General features: G+C 35.1%; 2 protein-coding genes across 2 annotated transcripts; both read right to left on the reverse strand.

Moving 5' to 3' along the window:
* Positions 1–1,817: 1,817 nt before the first annotated feature.
* LOC21397444 (putative 12-oxophytodienoate reductase 11) lies at positions 1,818–4,235 on the reverse strand. The gene is given in 6 exon segments (XM_024167982.1): positions 1,818–2,534; positions 2,536–2,671; positions 3,018–3,194; positions 3,524–3,654; positions 3,747–3,887; positions 4,068–4,235. Coding segments are annotated over 6 exon segments (1,176 nt in total). The 5' UTR covers positions 4,205–4,235; the 3' UTR covers positions 1,818–2,080.
* A 2,301-nt stretch (positions 4,236–6,536) lies between these two features.
* LOC21397445 (putative 12-oxophytodienoate reductase 11) lies at positions 6,537–23,418 on the reverse strand. Its single transcript, XM_024167991.1, has 5 exons — positions 23,327–23,418; positions 17,927–18,046; positions 17,734–17,870; positions 17,244–17,420; positions 6,537–7,166 (listed from the first exon to the last, which is right to left on the reverse strand). Exons 1-5 carry the CDS (start codon positions 23,404–23,406, stop codon positions 6,571–6,573), a joined length of 1,110 nt encoding a protein of 369 aa, XP_024023759.1. The 5' UTR covers positions 23,407–23,418; the 3' UTR covers positions 6,537–6,570.
* Positions 23,419–23,768: the final 350 nt, after the last annotated feature.

Below are 23,768 nucleotides of genomic sequence, written 5' to 3' on the forward strand. Positions count from 1 at the left end.
CCTGCTGACAATGCTTGAGCCTTGGAGTGTTATTCATTCAGCATTCTACAAATGCATAAGCAATTACGCACCAATAGATTTTAAGGAGGAAAAAAAAAAAAACGATAGCACCAATGAATTTATTAGTTTAATTTTGTCCACCACTATTGGCAAATAACAATAACCGCCGTCATATTTTGTTTTTATTTTTATAAAAAATGTGAATTTGCTGTTGACTTCTTTCTTTGCCTCAAAGATCAATGAATGAATAGATTTGACTTTTTTAGGCAATTTTCATTTAAGAGCTTTCTAAGGTAGGAATACGATAGCACCAATGAATTTATTAGTTTAATTTTGTCCACCACTATTGGCAAATAACAATAACCGCCGTCATATTTTGTTTTTATTTTTATAAAAAATGTGAATTTGCTGTTGACTTCTTTCTTTGCCTCAAAGATCAATGAATGAATAGATTTGACTTTTTTAGGCAATTTTCATTTAAGAGCTTTCTAAGGTAGGAATACCTAGGTTTCTGAAAAATGGGATTGGATCAAAATCACATTAAAATGATATATATATGTATTAAGGACTATACCATTATTTAAATTAGGAATCCCCTAAAAAAGTTAAAATAGGGACATCAATAGTTGCTTTGTATTGCTAAAAAACTATCATATTTAAAAGAACATTCTCTGGTACGTTAATATACTAGTAGGTCAAGTTTTTTAACTGTTAAATTTACATAAAATCACGTAAAAATTAATAACGTACTCTCTCTTAAAAGTTTTAGCTAGCATATAAATTAGTTTCATCTATTAATGATAATCTTTTTTAATATTTCTACATGAAAAGCCAAAAGTATAACTACGTTTTCTTTAATTTCATTTGGTGAATGATGAATTTCCTTTTTTTTCACTTATGTGTACTTTCTTTGACCAAGAATTTAAAGATGCGTTTGAAATTGATTTTAAAATAATTTTATTTTTAATAAAAAATAAAAATGAGATTATTTTCAGAATAGACCGATTTTAAAATTAGATTTGGTTAGTTTTTTAAGAGATTATTTTGAGTATAATAAAAAATAAAATTGTGTTTATTAATTAATATATTATAATATTCTTGATAAATACTAAAAAAATGAAAACATAAAAATGTGAAACCAATTGTTTTCTAATTGGTTCAAAAAACCATTATCACTGTTTTTAATTATGGATCAAAACGGTGGTGGACATTGCTATCTTGCATATGACTTGTAGATTTTGACAATTCCAGGACAAGCCTCTAGGCTTCAACGTGTAGACCTTTTGTCATTAGAACCTGACCTTTTTTTTTTTTTTCTCTTTTTTTTGGTTGAGTCTTTTGAATCTCACATGGCGGTAAAATTTTACACCAAGTCTCCCCTCATCTCGTTTATCATGGCTGCAAATAATTCGAGGGCGAATGAAATCGGCAATGGTGATCTCTTGGGAGCCACCATAATTCTCTCTTTTGTTGTTCGATAGAATTTTTTTTCAGAAATTGGCCAGCCAAGGAGCCAGTAGATGTGTATACCTACACCAAAGCTTCTAACGATTACTAACTAATGTGAAAGATATCAGGTCAAATACACTTCTACCCGGATCCGTGAAGGAACTATGTGTTTCATTTTCAGAGACCTACTAATGATGGTATAAAATACGATCGTGATGTTGAGGATATGAACATGAAACACATTTATGAGGTGAAAGGAAATATTAAAATATAATAATCAAGGCACAAACCAATGAATGAAAAAACAAACTTCGTTATACCATTTGTATCTAATTCCGGTAATGACATAAAAAATAATCGTGCTAGACATGATCCGCTACAATGTAGGGCCGGGGCTTAGTACAGCCCCTCTCTACGTTGCCAGGTCACAATCGATTGACACCATTAGGCTCAAGTCCAAAAGTATGAAGTAGCAATACAATAATGATGATTAATTTTATAATTCAAAAGATACAGTACAAAAGGGCTGTTACATGCGTGATAAAACATTAGCAAACCATTAAATTCCCCCACCTGTTTAGGTGCTAGTAATAAATCATTTAAGCCCTGACACCTAAAATTGAGTACCTTGCTAAACAATGTTCTCAAAAAATGGATAATCAGTGTAACCAACAACAGGATCAGATGTATAAAATGTCTCTCTAAAGTACTTATTTAGAGGAACGTTGAGCTCGAATCTCTTTGGCAAATCCGGATTAGCCAAGAAATGACGACCATATACAACAAGATCTGCACGGTTATCGGTCAGAGCTTTGTTCCCATCTTCCCTGTTATAACCCCCAGCAACAAGAAAGGTACCCTTGAAAGCCTTTCTCAAGGGGACAAGACTATGAGGAGTTTCATGTGTCTCTCCAACCGTCTTCAGTCTTGGCTCAATCACATGACAGTATAAAATCCCATACTTGTTCAATGATTCCATCATGTAAAGCCCCAAGGCTTCAGGGTTGGAGTCCACGGATTCAATGAAAGTAGCAAATGGAGATAATCTTATTCCAACTCTATCCGCCCCTATCTCATCGGCAGTAGTCAACGACTTCAAGAGCAAAACGGCAACGGTTCTCTAAGGTTCCACCATATTTATCAGTTCGATCATTCACTTGATCTTTTAAAAATTGGTCAATGAGGTATCCATGAGCCGCATGGATCTCAACTCCATCAAATCCTATATGCAGGAGACAAATATTAGAACGACCAAATTGAAAAGTTGAAAACGATGGCATCTTAGTACAAAGTGTCTTGACTAGCTATTGGTCTTCTAGTTTCCCAAAACCGGACAAAGTTCGTACTTTTGTAGAACAAATTCTTGGGCAAGACATCAAAAAATTAATGCCACCGTGTCTTCACTATTTCAAAGATTCTAAAGATGAAGTAACAAGCAGAGAACTTTAGCAAAAGTTATAATTCTACTGATGTGCATTTACTAAAGTCTTCAGTGATTCATATAGTTTAGATGTCAGAACACTTTTTACTTCCAAGTTCTTCTACGTTTTATTAAAGAGAGAACCTACCAGCTTCTATGGCATTCCTCGCAGCAAGTCTAAAATCATTGACAATTTGAGGAATTTCATCCGTTCTTAGCCGCCTTGGAGGTGTGAATTGAGCAACATCAACACCATTGACTAGAATTTGGTTAGTCAATGGCTTGTCCGTGGAAGATATTGGAGCTTGGCCATTTGGTTGGTAACCTGTACACACCAATAAGGTAGAATAAATGCCTAAATCAAACAGTTTCAATGCTATCAATCTGACCTAATCAAAACCACCCGTCTGATATGATATTTTACTAAGAAGCAATTTACATATTATTGTCCCATTTCCACTACTTCATACTTGTTATTAAAATTAAACTATTTCATATCATTGGTTTCACAACCTTGTCATATTTTATGTAACAATTTTTCAGCACATAATGTGGGCCGTCTACTTCACAACCATTTTTTTTTTTTTTTTTTCATCTCAAATAATTTAGGGTTCAAATGTCCATATATTATTATTAAATAAGCCAATAACTCACCTGAATTTGAAACCCTTCCGACATGCCAAATCTGACAGAAGAATACACCACCTTTGGCGTGAACAGCATCAACAATTGGCTTCCAGGCTTCAACTTGCTCTTTTGTCCATATACCAGGGGTATCCGTGTACCTATATACACATAGAAAACAGAAAGACATTACAAAACTTTTCAATTGAAGAAAGAAAGAATAACATGAAATCTGTGATCCCAATAGAATTACCCTTGAGCAGTGTCAGATACTCCAGTTGCTTCAGCAATCAGAAGACCCCCTTTGGTGGCTCTTTGAGAGTAATACAAAACGGCATGTGGCTGAGGAACATTGCCGTATGATCTTTGCCGAGTTAATGGTGCTAAAACAACTCTGGAAAAAAGTGACAAGCAAAAAGGGTAACAAATGAAATTCGAAAAACACAAGCATTAAAAGGTACTGGTAATAGATTTTTCACAGAATCAAACATTTTCCTTACCATTTAGGCAACCAAGCTCAGATTAGAAACTCAAGAAACCTAAACAAAATGAGTATTAAGAGCAAGAATAATACCTATGAGAAAGATCGAACTTGCCCATTTTGTAAGGAGTGATAAGAGGGATCTTGGCGGGAATTTGAGCAGCACTCGCATGACTGTCGTCGTTCTGATCTTGTGTACCTCCAAGTGAACTCTGTTTTTTGGTTTCCATTTTCTCTGCTTTACTAAACGCTCTTATTCCTAGTTTCAGATCGTGTAGAATGAATGAAGACTCAATTGCGGTATTTAAGGGATGTTTGGTACTTAGATTTGTTCTCTCATTCAAATTATAATTCGTGATTCATTATAATATTTTTTCTTATAAAAAATACACATAAATTAAAAATAATTTTAATCACATAATTTTAATTTATGAACCAACCGTCTCCTTATACAAACAAATTGTGCAGACTGCCGCTCGCAGCTGGCTGCTGGCTGCTAAACCGGGAAACTCTGAAGAAAGGTAATGTGGGTCCCACATTTTCCGTAGGACAGAAAAGCGATTTGGGAGTGCTGGTGTTGTTTTTCGGGCTGATTCGGAGCTTAATAGTTGATGCTGACGTTTGAGCATTCGTGTGTATTTTTGTTTTTGCTGATGTCGGCATACGTGTTGTTGCCTATCTGTATGCTGACGTTTGCTTTTGCCCACCATCGTTGACCCAGTAGAAGTCAATAAGAACCACCATGGCCCACAATAATAGCCATTAGAATTTGTAAAGGGGAGGTTAATAGCCCTTTTTAGGCAGAATACAAATAATTAACAGGAAGTTAAGTAAGTAAACGTTTGTTTCTATATTCATTTTTTATTTTAAATTATGATTTATAATTTTTTATAAAAAATATATTTAAAATAAGAATAATTTTAAATTATAATTTTAAATATATAAATCAAATATCCTTTAAATTTGAGATTTGTTAACAAGAGATTTATTGAATTTACCCATGACTAAATTTATCAAATTTATCAGAAATTTTAGATTATCCATGACTAAATTTAGTAAATATCCCGTGACTAAATTTCTCAAATTTATCCAGAAAATTTCAAATTATCCATGATTAGATTCAGCAAAACTGAGATTTATTGACTTCATTTTTTGCAAATTTTGTAAATTCGAGTTTTACTCCCATAAAGTTCAGATTATATATTTTCTGTCAACATTTACTAATTCTTCTTAAGTTACATATTATTTATTAAGTTTTAGTTAACAAACTCATTTTTTACTCTTTACAATCTTTTTTAAAATAAAAGGTTTTATTTATTAACAATTGTAGTAAATGAGCAAAAAAAAAAAAAGGATGCTATTTACTAGCATAAAAAATTAAACGTGGCTATTAGTTAAAATTTTCCCAAAAACAAAAATGAATCAAGTGAATTTTCCTCTTTTAGAAGATATAGAATTTTAAATATATTTTTTATAAAATGAATGTTGATTTTAGTTGAATAAAAGACCCTTTTCACAAAAAAAAAAAAAAAAAAGGGATTTTTTTTTTTTCTTTAAAGATCAATGAAATATTTCAAAAAAAAAAAAAAAGAACAGTGAAATAGTTTGTCTCAATTCTCATTAGACAAACATTATTCCTTGGTTAGTGTTTAATTGTTTAATTTATGTGGGAAATAAATAGTTCATTTTTGTTTTCTTGAGTAACAAAACAACATTTTACTTATCAATACTTTTTTTATTTTTTTTATTTTGTAATTACCGCTAGGCTGTGCTGCAACCTCACATATCAATACTTTTTATATGAATTTTTTTATGATTAATTTGACTCCTTAATTTATTATTCTTATTAATCTGTGTTCGAGTTATTTACGCAATTCTTAAATTGCATATCTTTTGAGTAAAAGGAAAAACTTTAAAAATAAGTTTTTGAATCACATACGTATAACTCTTAGGACCATACTATGTTTTAATAAATCAGGGATCTCTCTCAAAGAGAAAAAATATTTAAAATAGGGGGATTAGTGGTTGTTTTTGTGTGGCTATATACCTATGATATTATTTAGTTTAGAAATTAAACTGGCGTTGAAATTAGCTTCAACTATTACTAATGAACTGTTGTTATTTCAGCATGGAAAGCAGAAATTGTAACTAGTTTTCTTATGACTTCATTCAATGAATCATGGATGACCTCCCCCCCCAATAAGGCTTTGCCGTTTTGACGTTAAACTATTGAGTCCAATGCACTCTTCAATAACACGCACCAAAAAAGGAAGAGAAAAGGATTTTGCAATTTATATTAACTCCTAATCATACAATTATTCATAAAGGAAAACTTCTCTTATTCTCTATTAATCCACTTAAGGACATGTATCTTGCTAAATAGGATCTGCTATAATGCAGGTTCAGGGCTGTGTCCGATTGACTCCATGTTCAAAGTCCAAAAGTACGAGGTAGCAAATAATGATGGCATGTTTTATTATTCAAAAAAATACCAGTATTGGGCAATTTTACATACAAAATTAGAAAATCATTCAAGTCCATACAGCTTCTTTGGGTGCCACTAATAAATCATTCAAACTTCCAAACTTAAAATTGATTACCTAGTACTGGTTTTAAAGAATGGATAGTCGGTATAACTAATAATGGGATCAGATGTGTATAATGTCTCTCTGATGTACTTATTTAGAGGAGCATTGAGCTCGAATCTTTTTGGCAAGTCTGGATTAGCCAAGAAATGACGACCATAAGCAACAAGGTCTGTGCGGTTTTCAGCTACAGCTTTGTTCCCATCCTCCCTGTCATACCCCCCGGCAACAATGAAGGTACCCTTGAAAGCCTTTCTCATGGGGACAAGACTGTGGGGGGTCTCATGTGCCTCTCCAACTGTCTTCATTCTTGGCTCAACCATGTGGCAGTACAAAATTCCGAATTTGTTCAAGGATTCTGCCAAATAAAGCCCCAATGCTTCAGGGTTGGAATCCCCTGATTCCATGTAGCTAGCAAATGGAGATAATCTTATTCCAACTCTATCCGCCCCTATCTCGTCGGCAGTAGCTTCTACAACTTTAAGAGCGAAACGACAGCGTTTCTCTAAGGATCCACCGTATTCATGAGTTCGATCATTCACTTGATCTTTCAGAAATTGGTCAACGAGGTAGCCATGTGCCCCATGGATCTCAATTCCATCAAAGCCTGTACATAGGAGACAAACAGTGTTAACAATATTAGTAGAAACTTAAAAGACTTGAAATATTAGGGATGATTGAATCTAAAGTTGAAAACTCTAGCATCTTACTGTAACAAAAGGTGTCTTGATTAACTATTAATTATGTAAGGGTTGTTCTTTTGTAACAAAACTCAGAAAAAATTTAAACTCAAGTTACAATTTTATTTAAGTTCACGTTCTTTTAAGTTTCAACTTTATTCAACTTTACTCAACTTTATTCAAGTTACAATTTTATTTAAGTTCACGTTCTTTTAAGTTTCAACTTTATTCAACTTTACTCAACTTTATTCAAGTTACAATTTTAATTCAAGTTATAATTCAAATTCAACTCAAAAACTACACTCAAATTACACTCTAAAAGAACAAACCCTAATCTCCCCAAGCAGAATAACGTTCTACACATTGGACTACTCTCTTTAGTATAAATTCTTAGACGAAACTTGTAAAACTAAACACACTTTTAAACATTTTAAAGATGAAGTAAATATGTTATTTCAATAAAAAAAAATGATGTAATATGCACAACTGTAGAGTAATCTCAGGAAACAACATAAAACTGAGAAAGGAATTGAACCAAGTGACAAATCGTTTTAGACTAGAAGATAGATGCAACAATACAGAACGCAACATTTTGGTTAAAAGCTTAGTTCCTAGCCAATAAGATGAAGACACGTGGAAAGGCGGTGAAGACTTCCGACTTTAGTCGGTTCATCATCTACTTTATGTTATAAGTCTGATATGTTGTAAGGCTTGGTAATTCACGGGTATTTGGTGTACAATTCTAGAGTGAGAATTTTTGAGTTTTAGAGAGAGAAAGGAGAACTTATAGTTTTCTGGTGAGAGAAACTGTAAGCAAGGATAATAGAAAAGAATTTGGGAGAGGTTTTGTATTGGGTGTTCTTCCACTAGGTATTCTTTTCAGGTTGCTTAGGATATCTTTGGGTTTGCTCTAAATTAGAGTTCTTGTGTAATCTGGAATTGGGGCTCTTCTTGTATTGAGAGGTTGAAGGGTGTAATAAATTTCTCTGATAGTAAATAGAGCTTTTCTGAGGAAGAGCTCAATGGGGATGTAGGAATTATTTCTGAACCTCGGTAAAATAAATTCTTGTGTTCTTGTTTTTTCTGGATCTTGCGTATTTGTGATTTCTTATTTTTCGGTGAGTCTGTGTTAGAATCAGCCTAATAGTGGTATTAGAGCCAAGTTCATTAGCAGATTTTTTAAGAATTCCAGTGGACTCACACAAGGGTTTTGATAATCTTTATCAAAATTTCAAGGAAATCGGAACTCAAGGGGATTGCAAGGTTTGAGCTTGAAAAGTTTAATGGAACAGGGGATTTCGGTCTTTGGAGGAAAAAAAACTAAGGGCCATCCTCATACAACAAAAAGTGGCAAAAGCTCTAGGCGACATGAAGGATTTGTTAGTGTTTAAAAAAGAGAAGGCCGAGATGCAAGAAACGACGTATTCAACAATTATTCTGTCAACGTTCTCCGGCAAGTAAATGAAGAAGACACGGCGGCTAAGGTATGGCTAAAACTGGAACAACTTTACATGACGAAGTCTTTGACAAACAAGATCTACTTGAAAGAAAGTTTATTCAGTTTTAGAATGGATCCTGAGAAAAGTCTAGAAAAGAATCTTGACGTGTTTAACAAGATCGTCATTGATTTAGCCAATATCAGAGAAAAGGTAGAAGAAGAAAATCAAGCCATAATCCTGCTTATCTCTTTGCCCGAGTCGTATAAGGATGTAAAGAATGCCATTAAGTATGGCAGAGAGAGTTTAACTCTTGATGATGTACTGTCAGCATTAAGATCTCGTGAACTGGAAATCAAGAATGAATTGAGTCTGAGAGGGGATGAAGGTCTGTTCTCAAAAGGAAGGCCTCAGAAAAGGGACCAAGATCAATCTAAGAACTGACCCAACTCTAGATCAAAATCCAGGAATGGACAGAAGAAGTGTTTCTTCTGTAACAAACCTGGATATATTAAGAGAATCTGTAAGGAGTACAAGAAGAAGCTTGCAGAAAAGAAGCCAGAAAATGCATATGTGGCTGTGGCAGCTAAAGATGGAGGTTATGAGAGTTCTGAAATATTGGCAGTAGGAGTAAATTAGAATGATGAGGAATGGATACTTGATTCTGGGTGCACATATCATATGTGTCCCAAGAGGGAGTGGTTCTGATATGAACCCAACTCATCTTAAGACTTCTTCTAGAAGACAGCGTGGAAGTGGGGATAAGGCTCTTGGGAGCATTGACCAAGTCCAACTCCTTCAGTTTTTGGGTTTAGCACATGTGGAGGATGATCCATTCAACCAAGTAGTTGAGTAGCTATTTCCTTGATTCTCTCCAGCACGTGTCCACTCAGCCATTTCGCCACTTAGTTCATGTTTCCTATTTTTTAGTTGTTTGTCACAAATACTTTATGGATGTTTTCTATAAATATCTATTTAGGATTAGCTTTGAGGTTATCGAATTGAATTATTTATATTGTATCTTGGGAGTTATGTCCTCTCCATACGGACACTTGTATTGGTGGAAGCTGGGGTTAAAGATTCTTGCATTTCGTTTTCAGCCAATATATTTCCTTTCTTATCCTAATATTTCCAGTAATTTCCCTTTATTATGTCCGCTCCTAACATTTTGGTATCAGAGCCAGGTTAGTCCATTATGGTGAACACCATATCCAACCCTTCTGCTACTGACCCAAGTCCTGACCCCATTGTTCAGCATCTTTCGACTATTGCTTCCAAACTTGAAGTCGCTGCTCTCAAGGCACAAACCAACCGCAGAAACTAGCCAAGGCAAGCAAGACAAAGGAAAGATGGCGGAAACTAGCTTGGGTTTTTGTCAACGAGACAAGCCTTTTTGGGTGGATGATGTCGAAGCGGAGATGGATAGCCCTTGGTGGTTGCGTAACCTTTTGCAACGCCTATACACCAAGATGGAATTTCCTAAATACGAATGAGGTGATCCACGGGGTTGGATTATGAAAGCAAAAAAATTTTTCCATTATCATCAAACCCCAGATGATATGAAAGTCGAGATTGCCGCCGTGTACTTGGAAGGTGACGCCCTCGATATGTTCGCCTGGATCAATAGTGAGTAAACTATTGTGTATTGGGAAGAATTGGTGAAAGCCCTTCAAGAGAACAATGGACCTGCAGAATTCCAAAATCCAGACGAGCATCTATGCAACATTCGGCAAGTGGGGAGCGTTCAAGAATACCGTCAAGAGTTCGCCAAACGCGCCGCTGGAGTCAAATTGTGGCCCGAACATTGTCTCTTAGGGGTCTTTCTCAGTGGCTTAAAGGAAGAATTGAAGGCTAACGTACGGATTCACAAACCACGTTCAATATATAAAGCCATGAGTTTGGCTTTTGAATTTGAATCCAAACTAGGCCCACATCGCAGCACCAAAAGGGCCAATTGGACCACAGCCCCAAACATCTTTCATGCGTGCTTCTTCTGTTCACGCAAACCCCCGACAATTTTCCCCTACCACCCAAGCGACGACCCAACCACCGCAAACTCGATCATGGGAAGCTGAACAACAGAACAGAATAACCAAATGTCTATGCTTCCGTTGTAATGAGAAATTTTCTCCGGGTCACAAATGTAAATCCACAAGCTTATCTCCAATGGAACTCACGGACTGCAATCATCCAGACAGTGGAGACGACGAAAATTTCAATGACGGCGTTCCACCAGCGGCAGACTTTGCTGAGATTTCTTTCCACACAATTTTGGGAAAGTCGGTTGGTGCAACCATGGAACTTCAGGGAGAAATCAATGAGCGGCAGGTCTTGATCCTTGTTGATAATGGGTCAACACATAATTTTGTGGCAGAAACTATCGTGGAGGAGCTTGGAATTCCAGTGTAAACCATTCCCCTATTCGGCGTACAAATAGGAAACTAGAACATCATTCGCTGTAATAAAGTTTTTCGTGATCTTCATGTTCAGTTGCCAGGCTTATTCGTCACTCAAGATTACTACCCTTTTTCGATTGGGGGAGATGATTTGGTCTTGGGGATCAAATGGTTGGCTTCTCTCAACACAGTTCAAGCCAATTGGAAGGATATGTTCATGATTTTCAATTGGCAAGGGAAGCGTTACAAATTGCAAGGAGTTCAGTCGGACAAACCAACTACGACTTCATTCTAATCTTTCAAAAAAATTCCAGAGTCACCAGGTAACCCAATTCAGACACTTTTATATGAATTACAATCTGTTTTCACAGAACCAATATCCCTTCCTCCATTCAGAACACACTCACACGTCATTCCCCTGTTACCAAATTCCAAACCCCCAAACATTAGGCCTTACCATTACCCACATTCCCAAAAGACTGAAATTGAAAACCAAGTGGCTGCTTTACTAGAATCTGGTTTTATCTACCCAAGCTCAAAGCCCCTTTGTTAGCCTGGTCCTACTAGTAAAGAAGAAAGATTATTCCTGGAGGTTCTGTGTTGATTACAGAAGCCTTAACAAAATAACCATACCTGACAAATATCTCATACCAAATATCGATGAATTACTGGATGAGTTACACAGAGCCACTATTTCCTCAAAAATTGACATTCGTTCAGGATATCGCCAAATTCATGTCCAGCTAGCCGATATCCATAAAACAGCCTTCCGCACTTACTCAGGCAATTATGAATTTATTTTAATGCCTTTTGGCCTTACCAATGCACCATCCACTTTCCAATTAGCAATGAATGACCTTTTCAGACCATATCTCAGAAAATTCGTCTTGGTTTTCTTTGATGACCTTTTAATCTATAGTCCCACTCCCCAACAACACCAATAACACCTCCAGACAGTCCTTCATCTTTTTTTTGCCAAATCTTATTTTACTAACCCCAAAAAGTTTCTGTTTGGGCAACCTCAAATTGGGTTTTGGGTCATGTGATTTCAAAAGATAGAGTAGTCGTAGACCCTGACAAAATTTTGGCTGTATTAGATTGGCCATTGCCCAAAACTGTGAAAGTGCTTCGTGGGTTCTTAGGTCTTACAGGTTATTACACGCGCTTTGTTCGAAATTATGGTATCATTGCTCGACCCTTGACGGATTTGACCAAAAAAGATGCTTTTATGTGGACGCCCAAAGCTGAGGAAGCTTTTCAACAACTTAAACAGGTTCTGACATCCGTACCAGTTCTCCGCTTACGACTTCACGCAATAATTCATGGTGGAATGTGATGCATCTTCCAATGGTGTGGGTGCTATCTTACTTCAACGGTGCCTTGAGACTTATTTGCATTGTTTTGCTCTTGATAAGCCTAAATCTTGGTATCCATTTCTACCTTGGGCTGAGTATTCTTTCAACACAAGCTTTCTACCAATACAACTCCTTTTCAGATTGTGTATGGGAGAGAGCCTCCATCATTGCATTCCTTTGTTCCCAGAGAAACTAAACTTGTTGATCTTGAAGAGCAGCTCTTGGCCCGTGACGAAAAGTTAAAGTTATTGCATTCCAACCTCTTGAAGGCTCAATCCCGGATGAAATCCCAAGCTGATTCCAAACACCGTGATCTGTCCTTTGACGTAGGTGATGTTGTTTTTCTACATTTACAGCCTCATCGGTAGAAGAGCTTGGCTAAATGTATCAATGAAAAGCTTTCTCCAAGGTATTTTGGTCCATATACAATTGTTCGCAAAGTTGGTCCGGTGCATCCAATATTTCATGTCTCCTTGCTTCATCCTGCTCGAGGCTATTCAGTTACTTCTTCTCCTCCACTTTTGCCACTTTCTGCTGATTTGGAATTCATGGTGGGGCCTGAAAAAGTTGTCACACCATTGGGTGAAAGAATCTGGAATTCCGACTCTGGAGTTACTCATTTAATGGCGTCAACGTCTTGTTGAAGAGGCTAGTTGGGAAGACTATGACTTGCTTGCTCATCAGTTTCCTTCCTTCCGCCTTGAGGACAAAGCGTCTTTTCAGGAAGGGTGCACTGATACGAACCCAACTCCTCTTAAGACTTATTCTAGAAGACAACGTGGAAGTTGGGATAAGGCTCTTGGGAGCATTGACCAAGTCTAACTCCTTCAGTTTTTGGGTTTAGCACACGTGGAGGATGATCCATTCAACCAAGCAGTGGAGTAGCTATTTCCTTGATTCTCTCCAGCACGTATCCACTCAGCCATTTCGCCACTTAGTTCATGTTTTCCTATTTTTTAGTTGTTTGTTACAAAGACTTTAAGGATGTTTTCTATAAATATCTATTTAGGATTAGCTTTCAGGTTATCAAATTGAATTGTGTATATTGTATCTTGGGAGTCTTGTCCTATCCATACAGACACTTGTATTGGTGGAAGCTGGTGCTAAAGATTCTAGCATTTCATTTTCAGCCAATATATTTCCTTTATTTTCCTAATATTTTTAGTCATTTCCCTTTATTATCTCCGCTCCTAACAGGTTCACATAGTACAAAAGCATAAATGGCGGAAAGGTTGTAATAGGCAATAACCATTCATGCTCAGATAAAAAACAACACCTCTTGGACACATGTTAGCCTATTCCTTGATCAAGTTTTCTTCATAAACATCACAGAAACAACACACAAATAAATCTCAACAGAGTGCACCACATGAACCAAAAGTTGAGAAAATAAAGCAGAAAATTAACAACTAAGCCTTTGAATGAGCCAACTATAAGCCTAGAAATGCCTAAAATAACTCTAATTCCTAGAGTTATCAGTATAGGTTCAATAACAGTTAAACTCAACAATGGGTTATCTCATGTTCTAGCAAATGTGAGACATATTCCAGACTTGAGAAGAAACCTAATCTCATTTGGAGCCTTAGATGATGCTGGGTATGCTTGTAAAGCAGAAGGTGGAGTCCTAAAAGTTCTAATAGGCTCTCTAGTGATTCTAAATGGATTAAAGCATCAGGGCCTTTATGTCCTTGAAGGCCAAACAGTAACAGGTGGTGCAGCTACTGCAACAAAAGATAAGGCCCAGGCAGTTCTTTAGCACAAAAGATTGGGCCATATAAGTGAGAGGGATCTACAAGAGCTCAACCAGCAAGGCCTACTTGGAAAAGAGCATATTGGACACTTACACTTCTATGAACAGTGCATCTTAGGAAAGCAACATAGGCTGAAATTTTTAGCCTCTACATTCAGGGCAAAGGCCCCCCTTGACTACATTCATGCTAACATTAATTGAAAATCAAGCTAATAAGAAAATTAAAGCTCTTAGGACTGATAATGGCATGGAATGTTGCCATGAAACCTTCACTAGATTTTTTCATGATCAAGGAATTTTAAGACATAGGACTATGAGAAAAACTCCCCAATAAAGTGAGATAGTTGAATAATAAATAGAACTTTAATAGAAAGGGTAAGGTGTATACTTTTCACTGCTGGTCTAAACAAACATTTTTGGGGTGAAGATGTTACAACAGCTTGTTATCTAATAAACATATGTCCTTGTAAACTAATTGGTTTGAAGACACCTGAGGAGTGTAGGACTGGTAAACCTCCAAATTTATCAAAATTGAGAATTTTTAGGTGTGCTGCCTATGTACACCAAAAAGAGAGAAAATTAAACCCTAGATCAATAAAATGGATTTTCTTAGGATATCATTAAGGTATTAAAGGATATAGGTTGTGTGTCAGGAATGGTCCTAGGTATAAAATAGTAGATGTTATTTTTAATGAATATGATATGCCCTGTTTAAAAGAAGAAAAAGACGATGTTGTTTCTCCCTCTCTTGATACAGGTACAAGTAGAGATCAAATCCAGCAACTTCAATTTGAGGTGGAGAACAATATTGGGCCAAAAGGTACCCTACATCAAGAAGAAACAGGGGATGAACAACAACGCCTGCTCAGGATGTTTTAAATAGAAACACTGAAACCCCAATGACCGACACACAATCCGAGGAAATAGCACCGAATGATTTGGAGGGCTACCAATTGACACGGGACAGACAAAGAAAAAATGTTAAACCCGCTCAGCGCTATGATGGAGGAAATTTAATAGAATTCGCCTTAAATGCAGTAGAAGAGCTAGTTACTACAGAACCAAAGACTTTTCATGACGCAATAACATATCTAAATGCTGGTAAATTGAGAGAAGCATTGGAAGAATAAATGAAATCTCTAAGGCAGAATAATACATGGATTTTGGTAAACAAACCAAAGAAGCAGAAGCCTGTAGATTGCAAGTGAATTTATAAGATTAAAGAAGGGATTAGCCCAACGGAGCCTAAGAGATTCAAAGCAAGGTTGGTTGCCAAAGGTTTTACATAGGTGGAGGGTGTGGACTATATAGAAATCTTCTCCCCTGTGGCAAAATATAAGACTATTAGGACCATTTTGGCTCTGGTGGCACATGAAGATTGGGAGCTTGAACAAATGGACATCAAAACAACTTTCCTACATGGAGACCTTCAAGAAACAATCTACATGAATCAGCCACCAGATTATGAAGAAAAAGGCAAAGAAAATCATGTCTGCCTCTTGAAGAAGTCACTATACGAACTAAAACAATCACCTCGTCAATGGTATAAAAGGTTTGATCAGTATGTTACAAAAGCAGGTTTTGTTATGAGTCACTATGACTCTTGCCTATACTTTAAGGGGATTGATACTAAATCCCCTGCATATCTTTTACTATATGTTGACGACATGCTTATTACAAGCAGTGATCCTAAAGTCATAAAGATGTTAAACACTTGTTAAGTTCTGAGTTTGACATGAAAGATCTAGGGGTAGCCAAGAAAATCCTAGGAATAGATATTAAAAGAGATATATTTCATAAAATTCAGCATCTATCCCAAGAAAATTATCTGAGGAAAGTGGTACAAAAATTCTCTATGGATCAGTCTAAGAGAACATCTGTACCATTGGCTGGCCATTTTAAATTTTGTGCTGATTAGTCTCCATCTACAAAGGAAAAAAACTTAAACTGGCGAAGATCCTATATGCCAGTGCAGTGGGGTCTTTAATGTACGCCATGATCTGCACTAGGCCTGGTTTGGCCTATGCAGTTAGTGTATTAACTGCTAAAGTATGTTAATACATCAATTGATTATGGTCTCATATATAAAAAGAAATCTACAATTTGGTATTAGAAGGATTTGTAGACTTTGATTTTGCAGGTGACAGGGACAGAAGAAGATCAACCTTAGCTTATATAATGACCTTAAATGGAAATTGTATAAGCTGGAAGTCTCAACTCTAGTCAGTTGTAGCACTGTCAAGTACAAAAGCTGAGTATATTGTCGGTACTGAAGGAGTCAAGGAAGCAATGTGCCTACAAGGACTATTGAAGGAGCTGAAAGTTCTTAAGGGTTCAGCTATGATCTATTCTCACAGTCAATTTGCAATTCACTTGTGCAAAAACCTAGTCTACCATGAGAAGACCAAGCATATAGATGTGAGACACCATTTCATCAGAGAGAAGGTGGAGGAAGGCGTAGTACAATTGGAAAAGATCAACACAGAAAATAATCCATCAGATATGGTAACCAAGGTGATCAACGTTGGTAAATTCCAGAAGCGTCTGGACTTACTAAACATTGGTAGGACTTGATGTTAGCTAGCGAAGTCAGAGCAGTGACATCTTCAGAGAAGTTCTAAATATTTTACAGTGTCAGTTTTCTCTGAGATTAAGGTGGAGTTTTGTGGAGTAATCTCAGGAAACGACATAAAACTGAGAAAGGAAGTGCACCAAGTGACAAGTCGTTTTTTACTAGAATATAGATGCAGCAATACAGAACGCAGCGTTTTGGTTAAAAGCTTAGTTTCTAAGGCGGTGAAGACTTCCAAGTTTAGTCAGTTCATCATCTACTTTATGTTATAAGTCTAATATGTTGCCAGGCTTGGTAATTCACGGGTATTTGGTGTACAATTCTAGAGAGAGAATTTATGGGTTTTAGAGAGAGAAAGGAGAACTTCTAGTTTTCTGGTGAGAGAAACTGTAAGCAAGGATAATAGAAAAGAATCTGGGAGAGGTTTTGTAGTTTAAATTGCTGAAAACTTTTTACTTCCAACAAGATTTACGTCTAATTAGAAGGAGAATCTACCAGCTTCTATGGCATTTCTTGCAGCAAGTCTAAAATCATTGACAATTTGAGGAATTTCATCTGTTCTTAGCCGCCTAGGAGTTGTGAATTGGGCAACATCAACATCATCAGCTTGATTTTGGGGAGTCAATGGCTTGTCCATTGAAGATATTGGAGCTTGGCCATTTGGTTGGTAACCTGTACACACCACAAGGTACTAAACCAATTAGTTCCATTGTTCTGGAATTTTGAATTCCACCTCATGCATTTGACAAGAAACCACAGAGCAATCAATAAACTCCATATAAATCATGTAACAAAGAGCGCAGGGCTATTAACCTCGTGGTCGTGGGTTCGATTCCGACGGTGGGCGTGAACAGTAAACTTTTTCTGGGTGATAAGCTAATTGGGATGCTTACAATCTTACCCGATGCCAAGTTGTGTTCTCTTTATTCAATATATATGATATGTATATGTATTATGTAACATGATAAAGAAGTCAATAACTCACTTGAATTGGACACCCTCCCCGCATGCCAAATTTGACAGAAAAATATACCACCTTTGGCATGAACAGCATCAACAATAACAATAGGTCTCCAAGCTTCAACTTGCTCTTTCCTCCATATACCAGGGGTATCCGGGTACCTATACACATGGAAAGAAAAAATAAATAGCCAAAAAATAGAAATAAAATGGAAGACATTACAAAGCTTTCAAGTTTCAACGACCATTTTATTTCTATTTGAGAATAGTACAAAATAGCATGTGGCTGGGGAACGTTGTGGTATGACCTTTGCCGAGTCAGTGGTGCCAAAACAACTCTGTAAATATTAATAAGAAAAATCATTAGAATATTTATTGAACACAAGTATTAAGCTGATACAAATCAAATTAGGAACCAGCTCCTAAACAACTCTGTAAATATTAATAAGAAAAATCATTAGAATATTTATTGAACACAAGTATTAAGCTGATACAAATCAAATTAGGAACCAGCTCCTAAACAACTCTGTAAATATTAATAAGAAAAATCATTAGAATATTTATTGAACACAAGTATTAAGCTGATACAAATCAAATTAGGAACCAGCTCCTAGGTGTCCTCGCTTTATGGAAAGATACTAGAGCAATTCTTCAAAGTATTCCTGTAATTTTATACTATTTTAAAATTATCCGTTAAGTTTTAATACTTTAAAAAGAGCCTTATAGATTATTAAAGTTTTTTTATATACTAAAAACATCCTTAATAATTACTATTTAAATATTATTTTAGTAAATAATTATTTGAAATTAAACGAAACAAATTTAAAAAAAAAATAAATAAATAAAGGAGGATTTTTCTCCAATCAGCCGCACTCTTAATTTTGTAATTAAATACATAATTAAGAGTGTGTTTAGTAGAAAAGAGACAGAAAGAGGGAGAGGAGTGGACAGAGAGTGATGGAGGGAGGGTTCTAATCCTTGTTTTGTTAGAGAGAGAGCATTGGAAGGATGTGTCGCCCTCACGGCCTATCAAATTGAATCCTTCTAGCGATCCATCAACTTTAAACTTTAAGTGATTGTTTTACCCTCTAAATAAATTTTAAGGCTTCTTTATACGGATACTCCATCAACTTTACGCGTTCAGTAAATTAGTCACTAAATTTTTAACTTGGCAATTCACTCATTAAACTTTAAAATTCATTGCAATGTTAGTCAAATTCAAAACGAAGTTAAAAAATTAGACTTTCTCCACGTGAACATTTAATGAGACTAATTCTAGTCCTTTTGCATCAAATTAGACCTCATATTATACATCATGAGTGATTTTTTTTTTATAAAGGGAATTTTCATTAAAAAGTGGAGAATTTACCTTTGAGAGTACATGAGACTGGACTTTACCCATTACTCTTGATAAATACCCTTTTGTTAGTGTAATTATTTGTCTAAAAAAGTTATAAATCAAGAGTAAATGGTAAAAATCTTAACTCGTACAATTTCAAGAGTATTTGATAAGATTACCCAAGTTTATTACTAAAAAGAATGAAATACATACTCGATATGTCACAAATGACCCCGAATACAAAGGAATTCGACCCGAATTACTGGATCTACTAGTAAAAACAATAAAGGAACCTCTACAATTTTAAATTAAGGAACCTCTAATTTTTTTTTTTCCAAAAAAGTTAATCCCCAATTTCAAAAATCTTTTCACTCATAATGTCCATACAAATATTAATTCAATGCAAAAAGATCAAAATTAGCCTCATTAAACATTCATATGGAAGCAACTGTCTAAATTTTTAACTATGTTTTCAATTTGACCAACATTACAACGAATTTCAAAGTTTATGAAGTGAATTGTCAAGATCAAAAGTTGATGATCAATTTGTCAAACTAGTAAAGTTGAGTAACTGTTTATATAAAAAAGCCAATTATTAACAAATAGTTTAAATGAACAATATAGTGATTTAACAAATAATTATCATACATGCTTTCGACTCTATCTCCATCCTACCAAACACTATGAAAGATTATTATAATTATTTACATCCTTTATATTCTCTATCCCTCTAACCAAACAGATCCTAAACGAGAAAGAAAATCACTCTACCTTTTTTATGGGGAAAAGTGCAAAAGTATCGCGCCTTTAAGAATGTACAAAAATACTAGGCTTTATCTACAATGAGACCTCCTAAAAATATTTATTAGTGCAACACTCTATTTTGACCGTTAGATTATTTTTTCACGGTTAGATTTACAAAGGGAGCAGTTTTATGCAGCTTATTGTAATTTTTAACACAAATTTAATTATTAAAAACTTAATCTAATGATTAAAAATATGATGTTTCATTGATGAATTTTTTTAAGAAATTTCACCGAAAGAAAACTCTCAAAATACTATTGATTAGGAATATGTGGATTTTATGGGATTTTTTTTATTGTAGGACACTCGGTGGAGCACCTCACTAGGAGCTGTTAGATTAAAATTGTACGGTCAAAAAGACGCTGGGTTCGTTCATTTCACCGATTCGAGTTTTAAGTTTTTACAGTAAAAAATTTTCAGAAAATGTCACATCTAACTTTTTATGCTACAGTGAAAAGCTCTCAGAAAATATCACATCTCAACTCGAATTAAAAACTCAAATCCGCAAAGTGAATGAGGCTGTTATTTTAACTCTTTGCATATGATAATAGCTGCTATGAACTTTTAAATTGTGGTCCCAATCTTGTAAATATTTAAATTAATAATTTTTTATTTAAATTTTAAATTTTTTATAAAAAAAATATTATAATAAAATTAAAATTATGAATTGAAACCTATGAAATAATTTGAGTCTTAAAAAAAATAAATATTGGTTAGCTTTTAAATTAAGGCCTCGTTCACTTTGCGGATTCGAATTTTTAATTCGAGTTGAGATGTGATATTTTCTGAGAGCTTTTTACTGTAGCAGAAAAAATTAAATGTAACATTTTCTGAGAGCTTCTTACTGTAAAAATTTAAAATTGAAAAATCGAATCGGTGAAATGAACGAGACTAAGAGAATGCAATTGGACTGATATGAGCAACGTGGCAAACATCTTTTCTAAAAACAAAAATAAATCAAAGGCCACCCAATTTGCGCTAAACAAGTCTGACGTCTACATAACGAGCAAACCCAGAAAATAGAGCTCAAATAGAGACTCAACTCACTACAGATCACACAAAAATAAAAAATTCATATATGGGATTTTGTAAAAGAAGACGAAAAAAGCAAACCCACAAAATCAATTTTTGAGATGCACAACACGAAGGGAAACGCAAAGTGATGAAAATAGGGGAAGATTATAAGGAGAAATAAAATATTATTTTGAGACAAGAAAGGAGATAAATAAAGGAGGAGGATAAGAACTTCATCAAAAAAGGAAAAAAAAAAAAAAACGGAGAAAGCTCAAATCTTTGGTGTTGTTTTTTCTATTTCCAGTCTCTTGAAAAGTTAATAGGGAGTTTTGTCTGATGATAATGACTGTCATTTTTTCTTTTTCCAGTCTCTTGAAAAGTTAATAGGGAGTTTTGTCTGATGATAATGACTGTCATTTTTTCTTTTTCCAGTTTCTTTTTGCAACAAGAAGTTGGGAAATGGATGTATACGTGCCCTTTTTATTATTATAATTTTTTTTTTTTTTGGTAAGAAGGGGATATCGGATGATGAGAACAACCATGGTCAAAAATGAAGGAAAAATGTTCTTCTTCATAGTCAGCTTCCATTTTCGGATCGCGGCGAGCTCGTCATGGACACCGGAGAGGTCGGCTACTTGATGTCCGAATTCCGATGAGTTTTTTCTTTTTTTTTTCGATGTAAAAAAACTGTTTTATAAAAAGCATTAGGCTTTTTTTACACGAGATCCCTTTAAACTTTACGTATTTGATAGATTAGTCTTTGAATTAAAATTTTTACAATCAACTCCTTAAATTTTAAAACCAATTGCAAATCGGATCCAATTAAAAACGATATTAAAAAAATTGGATGGAGTAGCCATGTGAATTTGAACAGTAGCAAATAATTTTTTTTGATTAAAAAGAAGAAAACAAAAACTAAAAATACGTTCATTTCATTAATTAATAAATTAATAAATAAACGTTTAGTTTATAAATTTAAAATTATTTTTATTTACGTGTAATTTTAAAAAAAAATATTATAATAAATAATAAATTATATTTTAAATTATGATACGAATCAAATAATTAAATTATCTTTAAATCACGCTTCAAATTATATTTTTATAGTATTTTTTTATAAAAATTTAAATTTAATTTTTTATTATAATATTTCATTTAGGTATACAACTCAAAGTCACGTAAAAAAAGAAGCCTTAAAACTAAAAATAGTGAGCCACCGGAGAGATAAAGGCTGCCATCGCCGGAAGAGGCAGATGGTTGCCGATCGTGGCGCCGCCGTTGTGAACTTCGGCGAGACCAAGTAGGTGGTTTGCATATCCCAAAGCTTAACTCAAAAACTGATTTTTTTTTTTTTGCTACTGCAACTCAAAAATTGATTTTTCCAATATGTTTTGGGTTTTCTCACCAAATCCAGTTCTTTTTTTTTTTTCTTTTCATTTAATGAACTTCCTTCTTGAAACCTTCATACACAGTGAGACAACACGGGTCAAGAGGGAAATCACGTTGGTCATAGACAAGCTGACTAGATCTCGTGGGGGATCGTTGGGATCAAGCGGGGGAGAGGGCTGCTATGACGGCGGCGGTGTCATCCCGCGGAGGGAGGCGCTGCGGCACCGGAAAGGATGCGAAGGGGGTCACTGTGACGTCGGCATCTGGCGAGGAGGGCACTATGATGCTTGGTTCCGGTGGCGGAGAGACGCGCTGCGAATGCTAGGCGGGATAGGGGCGCGACGGTGAGCGGATGAGGGATGGAGGACGCAGGCAGTAATGTGAAGAAGACGGTGGGGCTAGGAATTTTTATCTCTTTTATTTTTCTTTTCTCTGATTTTATTACTTTTTTAATGTGTTAATTTTCAATCCATCAAATGGACGTTTCATACCCTTGTTAAGACGTCACGAGTCACGTGGAGAAAATTCGTTAGTTTTTTAACACCATTTTCAATTGCAACGAATTTTAAACTTCAAGAGGTCCTATTGTAAAAGTTTTTAGTTTAAGAATCAATCTACTAAACACAACAAATCGGTCCATGCAAAAAAAAAAAAACTAAAATGTTTCCTAAAAATAATAGAAAAAGCTAACGTGTAAATGAACACATGATATCAATAATAGACTCGTCTTTCACCGCTAACAATCAAAGTCAAAGCTCAAAACTCAAAACCATTCTTTTACTTGGTCCACCAATGGAGCAAAATAGGGTGTCCTACAGTAAAGAATCCCCGATTTTATATCGCAAAGGAAAGAATAAGAGTTTCTGTTATACATGATCTGCGCAAGACATGATTGAGAAACTAAAGAGGTATCCATAATAGATTTCTCACAGAAATATTTCCCTTACCAAAGGCAACTATAATTTGAGAATAACACAAACCACTTAAATTACAAATTAATCCGAGGAATGAAAACCGAATTTTGGAGGAAACTCAAACAACAGAGGCAAAAGGTTATTATGAGGAAAAATACCTATGGGAAAGATCGAAATTGCCCATCTTGTAAGGAGTGAGGAGAGGAATATTGGTGGGAGTTTGAGCATGACTCGTCATAATATGATTGTTGTCGCTTTCCTTTTCTGCTATCTGCGACTGAACCCTGCTCTTGCTTTCCATTTCTTGTTCACCGTGTGCTCCGGACCGTGTTTGTGGCTACTGAATAATAGAATGAATGAAGATCAAAATTGTCATACTTTACGGAAAAAATAATAGTAGTAACTAAAGTAGAACAAGTACAAATAGGTGCATGTTTGATAGGGTTTCACTCTTGACTTTAATTTAAATAGTGTTTTTTAAAAAAAATTAAAAGATTTTGTTATATTATTTTTCTTACAAAATTTAAATTTTTATTTAAATCATATAAGACTTGTTTATTTACACACAAACTTAAAAAAAGTTTAAACTCAAGTTGTAAC

The sequence above is a fragment of the Morus notabilis genome, unplaced genomic scaffold, assembly GCF_000414095.1.
Source record: "Morus notabilis unplaced genomic scaffold, ASM41409v2 Scaffold396, whole genome shotgun sequence".
Lineage (NCBI taxonomy): Eukaryota > Viridiplantae > Streptophyta > Magnoliopsida > Rosales > Moraceae > Morus > Morus notabilis.

What these genes read in the sequence shown, in the direction of transcription:
- LOC21397445 (XM_024167991.1), bottom strand. Translation starts at nt 23,406, where the DNA reads ATGACGAGTCATGCTCAAACTCCCACCAATATTCCTCTCCTCACTCCT. An exon ending in GGGGAGGGTGTCCAATTCAA is followed by an intron (nt 17,421 to 17,733) that starts GTGAGTTATTGA and finishes TGGTGTGTACAG; the next exon opens with GTTACCAACCAAATGGCCAA. An exon ending in AAGAAATGCCATAGAAGCTG is followed by an intron (nt 7,167 to 17,243) that starts GTAGATTCTCCT and finishes TCCTATGTACAG; the next exon opens with GCTTTGATGGAATTGAGATC.